At 41.4% G+C, this 12,030-nt stretch overlaps 1 protein-coding gene across 1 annotated transcript; it reads left to right on the top strand.

Annotated features, from left to right (window-relative positions):
* The first annotated feature begins 652 nt into the window (after nucleotides 1–652).
* Nucleotides 653–11,489, top strand: LOC148889846 (protein TMEPAI-like). Its single transcript, XM_089010819.1, has 6 exons — nucleotides 653–804; nucleotides 2,846–2,942; nucleotides 4,993–5,153; nucleotides 5,978–6,025; nucleotides 6,103–6,413; nucleotides 7,146–11,489. Exons 1-6 carry the CDS (start codon nucleotides 802–804, stop codon nucleotides 7,303–7,305), a joined length of 780 nt encoding a protein of 259 aa, XP_088866945.1. The 5' UTR covers nucleotides 653–801; the 3' UTR covers nucleotides 7,306–11,489.
* Nucleotides 11,490–12,030: the final 541 nt, after the last annotated feature.

A 12,030-nucleotide genomic window follows, 5' to 3' on the forward strand; every position in this document is an offset into this window, starting at 1 on the left:
TCTTACAAACATCAAATTTATGAAAATTAAACCTTATAAGCACTATTTTCATAATACACACCAACCACGGCTGGCGGAGTGCTCTTCGGCGGAAGCACACGACCGAACAGCACCAACAGTCCTCATGGAAGGTGACTCTCCTTCCATCAACGACCCTCAAAAAGGTAAATACAACTATTTTACAGCACAGTTTGTTTCTTTAATTACAGTCCTCATGTAACGCGCCTTTCTTTCCAAACAGCAATTCCCTTTGACCTTCGACCTCCAACGCCATTCCATCAAGCCATCAATGACCATCTTGAACAATGCCAAGCTAACAAATGCGATGTGTCTTTGAACAAATGCCAGCTAAAACCGTTTGTTGATGGACTTGAACAATGCCAAGCTAACAACCGCGATGTGTTTTTGACCAAGCTATTATACGCGTGACAATGTCTGTCATTGACTGTAAAGCTCTCTTGACCACATACATATGTGTGGAAAGTCTTGCATCATTCTGGACTCCCTTGTTCCGGAATGGAGGCGACAAGCCATCTCTATGGCCCGTTTCTTGACCACAAACGTGGAAACCTCTTGCCTTCATTCTGGACTCGTTCGGAATGAAGGTCTTGCCAGCTGGATGGCCACTTTTTTCCCCTCCGTGAGCCGTCACCTTATCGTGGTGGAGGGGTTTGCGTGCCTCGGTGATCCCGGGACCTTAAGTTGTCAGGGGGGGGCTTTCTGCCCCACCTGGCAACCGGGTTCTGGGTGAGGGGCCAGACTAAGAACGGCTCAACAGACTTTCCATGCTGGATCAGATCAATGGTGGAGTATCCTTTTTTACCTTTATTTCTTTTTCTCTTTTTTCTCTCCTCTTTTTCCTCTATTTTATTTTTCTCATTACTGTTCTCATTACAATCTTTCTCTTCTCTTTTTTTGATTTTATCTTTTCTACCCTTTTCTATCTTTTTTTCTCTTTTTGTCTCCTTTCTACTTTTTTCTCTTTTCTTTTTTCTTTTTCTCTTTCCTTTATAACTTTCTATATTTGTCTTTTTTCTTCTTTTTTCGTTCCTCCTCCTTTTCTTTTTGTTTTCTCTTTCTTTCTTCTCTTTCTCCTTTGCTGCAAAAAAAAAAAAAAAAAAAAAAATTAAGGAAGAACGGGTCTGTCTGACTGCCTCATTGTAGCTTCAACGTTCAAACACATGGTGGCACTAAAGCCATTTAGTAACAGGCCAAAATGGCACATTTGCATTGTCCACTTCCTGGATGCACACGCCTATCTCATAATCACTTCACATAAATGCATTCTGTGCAAGAAAGATATATTTTACTGCAGTTTTCAACACACAGCGAGACATAAACTCATTCACTGCCAGACTTGCAAAAATGTGTCATGTGAATTCTTCTGAGTTTGGTGATGTGATTTCGCAGTCAGTGTCCCACTTTGTGATACGAAATAAAAATGTGAGTGACATTGCAAAGTGTTTAGAAATGACTCCGGTGAAGCTTTCCACAAGCATTTGGATAGCCAGTACAAAGCCTGAAACCCTCTGCAATTGATACCGCAGTGCTTCACGCCTCCTCCCAAGGGTCAACAATCGGACTATATAACACACACACACACACACACACACACTCAGCTGTCTTTGCTATTTGTGAGCGTCCAGACTGCAGAGTCACGGGTGGGACTGGTTGACGGTAGAGGGAGGGGGCGGGGTGTCTACTACTCTTTTCTTCACTCACTTTTTTTCACTTTCTGTCTTTTTTTAACCTTAAGAATTGTGAGACTTAAATGCAATCCCACTTTGTGCACATGCAAATGGATGCTTTGTTCCCATGCGTTGCTGTTTCATGTGTGTTTTAAAGGACAACCGACATTTTTTTGTTTCCTGACATAAGAAAAACGTTTTATAGCATCTAAAATACCCAATGCTGATATTTTTAGTCAAATGCAAAACACCAGTAAAAAAATGTCTTCAAGTGTCCCAAAACTGCCACAAAATGAGCTTAGCAGATTCACAAAGTCCCACCCCCTTGTTCATGTCATTTTAGGTCACAAACTGCCTCGCTCCAGAATCAAAACAATGGCTTCACAGAGTTCAGATTGGGAGAAGATGCCTTCTTGTCTTCTAATCCAGTTATGAATAGGATTCAAATAGTTCTGAAGAGGAAAGCATAAATGTTTGCAATTGATTAAAGAAGTCCTTCTGTATCAATTTGAGCTATCTAGACTCCAATGTAGTGCCCAGAAAATGCACAGGATGGCGCCCAAGCTCCATTGGAAATGGGCTGATTTGTCCGCTGGGAATTTGTGTCAACTTACACCTTCTTTATGCGCGTGACCGCAATTGGCAGTGACACACAACGATTCACCATGGCATTATTTAAGTATTTTTCCTTCTAATTTTGCCATCAACACTGTTTTCAGATGAAAAAAGTACCCAAAATGCATTGTGTCGCTTTCTCGGTCAGAGGCGTTCCAAATTATGGACGCAACTTGTCCGGAGGTGTCGGTTGTCCTTTAAGCCAATGCAGGATATCCTTTTCCCACGTTGAAGTTTGAGTGAACATTATACGACCCCCCCACTACCCATCTGTCTGAGCCAGACAGCCCCCCCACCCCCATCAACAGTGCCGCCCTTTTGTTCGTGGCCTTTTGCAGAAAGAAAGCACGATGGCGGGGGCAAAGTGGGCGTCACGGTCAGCTGTTTGAGTTTTGTGTGGGTATGCGAGGGGGAAAGAAAAGAGGCCAAAGTGGATTGGCAATCGCAGCGACTGCATTTCGGACGGCCGGGGACGACGCACACTCTTTCATTCATGTTTGTTTGTTTGTTCATATTTTTCATTTTTTGGTCTCAATTTTGAGTGCGGGAATATCAACATCCCGACGGACGGGTTTCAAACTATGCATCCTTCAGCGGCGGTGCAGAGCCATGACAAGTGTGTGCCGACACAGCTGTGTGGTGAGTCATCTGATGGATATCACCATAGGATCAATTAATGGGGGCAAAAATGAGCTTTTTCGGGAAGAAATGTGGAGACAAAAATATTCCAAAGTAAATATAAGATGTATGACCAAAAAAAACATTTTAACAATTCTACTAGTCTCTCAATGACATCAATGAGGTGCTGAGCAAATTGTCAAACAAATCAAATAATTGAATAGAGACGATGACAGGACCTAAGTGTGCTCTTATGATTTTTATTTTTTATTCCCGCACTGCATTTGTGGTCAGCGATATATTGAATGAAAGGATCAACAAGTAAAATATTTACTATTAATAATATTTATGAAAATGTGCCGTTTGTGCAATATTATTTTGTCATTTTCATCATGATCTCACAACACAGCAATAACAGCTTCAATATAGACATCAAATAATTACATTTTCTTAATTTTTTTATGGCAAAATTACTTTGTGATAAAACAATATGATTCACACATTCAATTAAGAAAACAATGAAGAAAATTCGTGAATTTCCTAAACTGTCAAACTAGAAATCATATGTAACCAATTGCCATATGTTGCTATCAACTGCATCACAACATACTGATAATGTGATAAATTGATATTTTTGGCATGCGGAAAACCAATTAAACTTGACAAAATAAATGATTTCACAATGCGAAAAGGGCATAATAGATTCCCGAAAGATTTTATTGGTGCTGAAATCACAATACTGTGTAAATGTGTGTGTGTGTGTAGTCAGAAGACATTTATAGCACTGTGTTTACTGTCTAGACATTTGTGTGTGTTTGTGTGGTCACAGGACATTTACAGCACTGTGTGTACTGTCTAGACATTTTGTGTGTGTGTGTGACCTCTTAGTGCACCCTGTTAAAAAAAAAAGTGTGAGAACAGCCCTGTGTGTGCGGGTGTGCTGGGAGGCGGTGGAGCATTTCGAGCAGACTGCTGCTAAACAAAGCCCACCCTGTCTGTCTGGTCTGGAGTGTGTGTGTGTGTGTCTACGTGTGTGTCTACGTGTGTGCGCATGCATGCATGTGTGTGTCTGGGTGTCTGACTCACTAAACCTGCTGCATCTCATCATGACAGAGCAAATCATTTGCAGAGGTGGAAAAGTACCACAAAATGGAGCTGAAATGACAACCGACGCTTCCGGACAAGTTGTGTCCATAATTTGTAAAAATCACTTCAAATGACTTCCATACAGCTAGATTTGACCTTTTAAGACTCGCGCTGAATATTCAGGAAGTTTTGTTTTTGAGTTGGTGATGAGTCCTCGCCCTACGTCACTGAAGGAACGCCCCCGATCGAGAAAGTGACACACAATGCAGACAAATCAGCCCATTTCTAACGGAGCTTGGGCGCCATCTTGTGCATTTTCTGGGCGCTACATTGAAGTCCAGAGGGCTCGAATGGATACGGAAGGACTTCTTTCATCGATTGCAAACATTTATGCTTTCCTCTTCAGAACTATTTGAATCATTCATAACTGGATGAGTAACAAGAAAGCATCTTTTTCTCAATCTGAACTCTCTGAAGCCATTGTTTTGATTTTGGAGCAAGGCAGTTTGTGAAGGAGTATCCTAACGTGATGTCATGAACAAGGGGGCGGGACTTTCTGAAAATCCCCCATTTTCAAGCTCATTTTGTGGCAGTTTTGGGACTCTTGAAGTCATTTTTATGACATTTTATGACGTTATTTTGCATTTGACTAAAAATATCAGCCTTTGTGTTTTGGCTATTTTGATGCTATAAAAGGTTTTTCTCATGTCAGTTAGGAAACAAAAAAAAATGGTGACGCTTGCCCTTTAAGATTTTTTCATCTTTCATTTTGCGTTTCAAAACATGAAAGTGTTTAGAAGTGAAAGCAAATATACAGAACTGTTTTCATTGTCCAATGTTTTACAGTGTGTGTGTGTGTGTGTGTGTGTGTGTGTGTGTGTGTGTGTGTGTGTGTGTGTGTGTGTGTGTGTGTGTGTGTGTGTGTGTGTGTGTGTGTGTGTGTGTGTGTGTGTGTGTGTGTGTGTGTGTGTGTGTGTGTGTGTAGCCCAGCTGGAGTTGGTACAAATGGTGGTGATCGTGGTGGTGATGATGGTGATGGTGGTGGTGGTCACGTGCGTCCTCAACCACTACAGACTGTCAGCGCGATCTCTGCTCTGCAGACGACCTTCTCACCCGGGGGCGGGGCCATCGCAAAACCTCTCCACGGTGAGTCGGCCTCCTATGACGGATCCCCTAATTTGAATGTGTCCACATTGGTAAATTACTCGAATGAGATTATGGCTATTGCTAGGTTAGAATATTACAAGCTAATATGAGCGTAAACAGTTACATTTAATCTTTTAACAATTTTGAACGGAATTAAATATTGACCTTATTGCGCAGTTTTAACCTAACAGTTATCGCGTTTGTTGTGAGAGGGATGACCAAAAAGCCGGCAAGTTACTCACGGATAATTTAGACCTAACAATTTGATCTAAGACAGAATTCTGGTGGGTCTCAGCTCACAGACACAGAAAATATTTGTGTGCCTCCAAATCAGTAAGAGAGACGAAAGACTAAGACTGACAGTGAGACGCCCAGATTTAAAGGTGTACCACATGCATCTGCTGATCAAATTTGGCCCACCCAATCAAGCCCCCCATTTGGTCCTTCCTGGGATCTGGTTCAAGTCTCTGTTCCCCAGGTATTTCCCCGAGCGACCTCCAGGCGGGGTGGAAAGTCGATCAAAAGTTGCGTCCTGCCGAGTCAGTGTTTGGTCACTTCCTTTGGTCTGCGTTGTCCATCCTTTGGCCATGTTGTCCTTTGTATCTGCCAGCCGGCTCCCCTTGGATCTCCTGGCACCTGAAACATTATGTCTCCAACTGCACACCACCACTTTGTTCTCTTATCTGTCTTTTACAAACAAAGCAATATTTCGACTGATTAAACTTTTGATCTTGCGCAATGTTTAATATGGCGAAATAAATGAAATGTATTCATTAGAAAGATGACAACTTATTATGGTTATTGTCGATGTTTGTGGCCATCAGGCGGCAGGTCTGTGGAGCTCAGAGTGTCCTAGTGGCATCAGGAATGAGGTAACGGCGACTTCCTGCTTCCTTCTTTCGGCTATGACCTCACAGTTGCATGACCTTCTGCCTTTGGCTTTTGGCAGCCGGGATTCGGTTCAGAGCGAGGGGCGCCTTACCTCCCGCGGCGTTTCCCGCCGGGTTGTCCTGCTCCCGTCGCCGCCCGCTTCCAGCCGACGTTTCCGTTCCTGCGCCACGACCCGATCACGGATCTGCCGCCCACCATCTCGCTGTCAGACGGCGAGGAACCGCCTCCATACCAGGGTCCGTGCACCCTGCAGCTGCGGGACCCCGAGCAGCAAATGGAGCTGAACCGGGAGTCGGTGCGACCGCCGCCGAACCGCACTGTTTTTGACTCGCACCCACTGGACCCGCCCACGTCCTGTGTGCGCGCCAGGTAATCCGTAACTGCCGTCCTCGCAAAATCTCACTTAGAAGAAGAAGGTTTGACGAGGTTTAGGGCTCATCTTTCGCTTTCGGTGCTTTTACTTTGGAGTAGTACCTTTCCTTTGCGAGTCGAATTGTCCACCAAGACTTCAACCTTGACTCCGGGCTAGACCCTTTGAGATGAGATCCTTCTCGCGGGATTAAAGTTCTCTCTTGGAACTGGATCTTTCTCTTTGTAACCATCATTTGAGATCAGAATCTTCACTTCAGTCCAGAACTTGGGCTCAAGTGTCCTTTTGTTGGGAATAGGACCTCTTCTCAGAACGAGTTTTTGTGTTTGGTTTCGAACCTTTTAATTCGGCCTGCAATCGGCTTTGGGACAAATTCCTTCTCTTCAACATTCTTTCCCTTTCACTTTGTTTTGGGGAGTTAGGTTCCAGGTTTTCATGTACTGTTTGGTTTTAAGGTGAAGACAGACTTGCTTTAGGGCTACCGTTAAGATGAAGGCTTGTGGTTAGGTCATTAGTGTTGGAGCAATGTTAAGGTTAATGGATCCGTTTCCTGATGGTTACGGGAAGGAGAATGGATGGTCGATACGGTCCGATGGCGCTTCAAGATTAACATTTAGGTGTAGGATTATAGTTTGAGTTTCATGTGGACTTTTTTTTGGGATCCAAAGTGGCGGATTCTTGATTGTCACTCACTTATGCTCTACTAACAGGTGTTTTTTTTTCCCCAACAGCTTCCAAGTAACCCGGCAGCACAAACAGAAAGGAGCTCCCCCTTCCTATAGCAATGTGGCAGGACATCTCTACCACCCGCTGCCGGAACTGGATAGCCGGAACGCTAGGAGCAAAAAAAGGGAAATCTTCAGACCTTCAATAAGAGTGACTCCACGCTAGCTAGCGACCTAGCTCCGACTGGTCGGTAACCTGTGACGACCAACCTGCGCTCTGATTGGTTGTGAATAAGAGGTAGTTTGCGCCTCACCGCCAGAGATCTCATTTCTCGTTGCACAACATTGTCCTTCCCGTCGAAGGATTGTTACATATTTACTTGTTTGTTCGTCTTCTTCAAGCTTCTTCTTCTTCTGTTTGTTTTGTTCACTTGAATGGTGTTCGTCTGGCTGTGTCATATTTCAATAAGTGACTCAAATAAGGTACATACAAAGGATCGGAGGTGAATTTTTGGGTTACTGAGTAGATCCTTGCGTCCGGGGCACTATTTCAAAATGTCCACTTTGATTCTTAAACGGCTGAGGACATTCCAAAGCCATGTGAGGACATTCCTTTCAGAGGAGGCTTACAGACAAAACCACATTTTCATAGTCCTCAAATTGATGTCATTTAATTTCATTGGATCGCGGTCCGCGAACTATGCTAGCACTGGGAAATACTGTACTTGTATTGGGCCATAGGATTGTTGGGTCCATAGTAGCACTGAGACGTACCATACTAGCACACGTAATCATTTGATCTTTTTCCCACTTAGCATGTGTGCTAAGAGCTCTGCCTTAAATGTTCTCCACTGGATGGAAGCGACAAAGCTAATCGATTAGCTGGTGAGATTCTTGAAAGACAATTTCAACAAAAGCTTTGCACACACAAAAAAATCAGCTCCAAAATATTTGTGATGAGCAACATCATTTCTAATCAGTAAAAGTCATTTGTTTTATTTTAAGGGAGAAAAAAAAGACTGTTGACATCCTGTCTTCTGCCTACTTGTTACCAAGCGGGAATTTTGTTGATTTTATTGATATGAAAATAATTGCACTATTTTGTTGTGTAATAGACTTTTTTTGGAAAAGGAGCTCTGTTCATTGGACTACTACTTTTTCTTTGAAGTTGACTTTGAAAGACTCAATTCTCAAAACAAAGAGTAAATAAACGCATCGTGATACCTCCCCTGTCTTTGGCAAAAGATTGTCCCTCCCCAAAGCACAATTTATCCTTTCCGTTTGGAACTGTTCGTCTTCAGTTCGTACACTTCTTCTTGTCTTTTCCACCTAGAGGGACAACAGACGTGGGAAAACACATTTGCCCCAAACACACATTCTTGTTTCTATGGTGTTGTGGGGATACAGAAGCATTGGCGGGTGTGTGCGTGTGTTTTGATGTGAGCACTTTACTGCGTAGGACAAAAGAAAAAGATCCCAAGCAATCCAAATCAGCCAGCTTTGCCATCCAATCAGACAACAATGAACAGCCAATCCTCCATCTTCTTTTGTGATGCTTCGGCGTGCGACTGGTCGCCACGCTGCAGACACATGGAAGTGTTAACAAATGACACGAGTGTCAGTGGCGACCTGTCAACAAAAGCGTTGCAAGAAAGGCACTGCCGACCCAACAAATCCAGACCCCGCTCAGCTCCGGTCTTTATGCAACAGCGCACTCCGCAGTTAAACGGACGCACCGCATGCCCTAATGTTAGCATGGTCGCTAAAGTTAGCTTGGTTGTGGTGCGGCGGTCCCGTTTGGGAGAGTCGCGGCGGGTAAGACAAGACCGGACGGGTTCTGATCAGGGATTCTTCGGTGCCTATGTCATTTTTAGCTGAATACTGATTGGTGGAGGAGGTGGAAGGGGCGGGGCTCTTCGAAAGGCTCAAACAGGTGGCAGCAATGTCAATTTTGGACAGACTGCAATTAGATTGAAGGGCCGTCTGCGCGTGTGTGTGTTAGTCTTATCTTGGGTATATATATGTATATATATATATATATATATATATATATATATATATATATATATATATATATATATATATATATACATACGTCCGCACACACGTACTTGTTTTTGTCAAATTGTGGTACCACTGGTTTCAAGTCAGAACATTGTCCCCGTCTTTTGTGTTTGTGTGTGTATATGACTACTCTTGTGAGGACCACTAAAATTTTATACCCAACGTAGTACGGACATTTTTGACAAGTGAGAACCTTTTGGCCGGTCCTCGCAAGTTTTTCAGTCTATGGGCTTCTAGAGGGTCCATATATGCATCTGTTAAAGTTTCAGAGAGGTCCTCACAAATTCACCCAAAATGTTTTTTCGGTGTATATTTTCACTTCACTTGGGTACACACACGTTTCACTCACTGTGTGTGTGCGCGTTTGATGAGAGGAAAAAGTTCATACCACAGAAAGTCAAACGATATTTTAACCAAATTCACTACAGGGGTGAGGACTTTGAATGTACCCATTCAGAAACCTGACTCCAGCTGTTATTTCAGTTTCAAGTCCACTTTGTATTTCTTTGTTTTTAAAGAAGTTGAAGTGGGAAATGGGCTGACATTTAGTCTTCAAATGGTCCTCACTCCTTATGTGGAGTTATCCAGACCTCACAAAACCATTGAAACAGGAATGTGTGTGTGTGTGTGTGCGTGCGCGCATGTGCATCCTGGGAAAGCCCAGCTGCTGTCTAGACTCTTAACCAAACACATTGAGTAGACTAAACAAACTCAGCACACATTCACACACACCTGGTTGGCCTCTAAAGTTGCCCTTACCTCCTCCTCCTCCTCCTCTTCCTCGCACCACCTTCCTTGCACCACTTCACTTCCCGCCAGCGCTTCCTACTTTTCCCGTCCAATGACAGAGCTCCTGATAGTCTCCATCACCATGTTTTTTTTCTTTTTTCGATGAGAATGGCCTGTTCGAAAAAATATCCTGACTGTAAAGTGTCCTTGAGAGTTTGGAAAGGTGCTTAGAAATGTATTTTTTTTCTTTTTCTATGATTATTATTTTTCTTTTTCTCATTCCTCTTATTAATCTTTTTTTTCTTTATCTTTTTTTCTTTAATTTTTCTTTTTTCTCATTATTCTTTTGATCTTTTTTCTTTTTTTCTTCTCTTTCCTTCTTTTTTCTCTTATTCTTTTTTCTTTTTCTTTCCCTTTTCTGTTATTTTTCTTTATTTTCTTCTATTTTTCTTCGTTATTTTTATTTCAATCATCCTGGCACACGCTTCTCTCATGGCCTCAAAGCTGATTGGATAATGACTGGCCTACGATGATGATTTTTGTAGTGAGTGTTTCAATCCATCCACTGTTTGCCTTTTTTGTGCTAGTTAGCTTAGAGTTGTTGTAGTAGTATGTGCTGATTTTTCTGCACGCATTTCCACGTCATTCCGTCTGTTTCCTGTGTTCAATCATCCCCGAGATTTCAACTTTTGTCAAAGTGTCTTTGCGCTAATCACGGCGTCTACACACGCGTGCCTTTCTGCTTCTTCTGCATGTTTTAATGCAACAGATTGCCTCCAATATTTGTTTGTTTTTTAAAAAAGGACGAATAATCATTCATTTGTCAAGTTGTGATGCTCGCTGTGGAGAATTTGGAAAACATTCACTTTGAGATCAAAACTAGGTAACGCTACATCAAAAGACCAAATAAATAAATATACCGTGATCTTCAAAAGAACCTCCAAGGTAGAACACAATCCTTCCTATGATAAATTGAGTTTTAAAATAAATAACTTTATTGGTCATGTGCTCCCCCTTCATTTTAGCATTTTTAATCACATCACTCCAAAACTATGACATCCAATAAACGTATTACTGCAATAAAATAACAAATCAAATAAACCGAATGATTGTTGTTATTTTTATTATGTTGATCATTTACAAAAATAAATAAGCATTTAAACTACAATTATATAACATGTTATTAAATTGGATTAAATTCATTGACTGTACGTAGATGTATGTAAAATACTCAAAACTTGAAATTGTTGCGTTTGACATTGGAGGTTCGGCTGGCAATTCACTTGAAGGTTAATTATGAATAAAATGTGTTGTGGAAGGTCAACTTTTGAGCACTTTTCCCTGCAAGTTGCTGTTTTCCATGTTTTCTCAAACACACAATCGGTGTTGTGTTAAAACATCAAAAATTGGTCCAGGATTCAAATAACTCGTACAATTTCTACGTTTCATAAAAGCTTCCGGAAAACGTTTTGGATGAGGCTCATGAGGACGTCTAGCACAATCCATTCTTGTTACCTGCTTTTTTTTTGTAGAAAAAAAAAACGTTCTTTTATTTTGACAAAGAAGAAACGTGTGGCTCTTTTTTTGTTTGTTTAAGGACCCGACCTGAATAGATTTTTTTTTTTTAATTAGGACGATTCAAATGCTAGATGAATAAAATTCAGATGACAACTTCATTGGAAAATTATCTGATGAATAAAATAACTTTTTTTTGTCTGACAGATTTGAATAATTTATAGGGAGATTATTTGTTGTGTTTAGCTTGAAAACTGACACAAAATGTAATGAGTTGATGTGTGTAATTAAAATTAAACAGAGAAAAATGTCAGTATTTTCAGGCGAAGAAATGGAGCCCTCGTTGTTTTGTTGTGCTCCATTCCCAAGTTGACGCATTCAATGTGTGACGTTTGCGTCGATGTCGCCAAGAAAAACAAAACGGTCCCTAACTCTTCTTGTTGTCTTTTGATGGTTGGAATCATTTCAATTTGTTCGAAATAAATTTCTTTTGTACACAACTTTTGTGCTTTTTTTTCTTTTCACGCAACGATTGAAACTAGTTTTGGATATTTGGAAATAATAATAAATAACCTACGTTGATTTTAGTTAAATTAAATACAATTAGAAAAATAATTTGCCTACACGTATTACTTCAATGTTT

Source organism: Hippocampus bargibanti, linkage group LG12 (assembly GCF_051943395.1).
Source record: "Hippocampus bargibanti isolate YZ-2025 linkage group LG12, ASM5194339v1, whole genome shotgun sequence".
NCBI classification, from domain to species: domain Eukaryota; kingdom Metazoa; phylum Chordata; class Actinopteri; order Syngnathiformes; family Syngnathidae; genus Hippocampus; species Hippocampus bargibanti.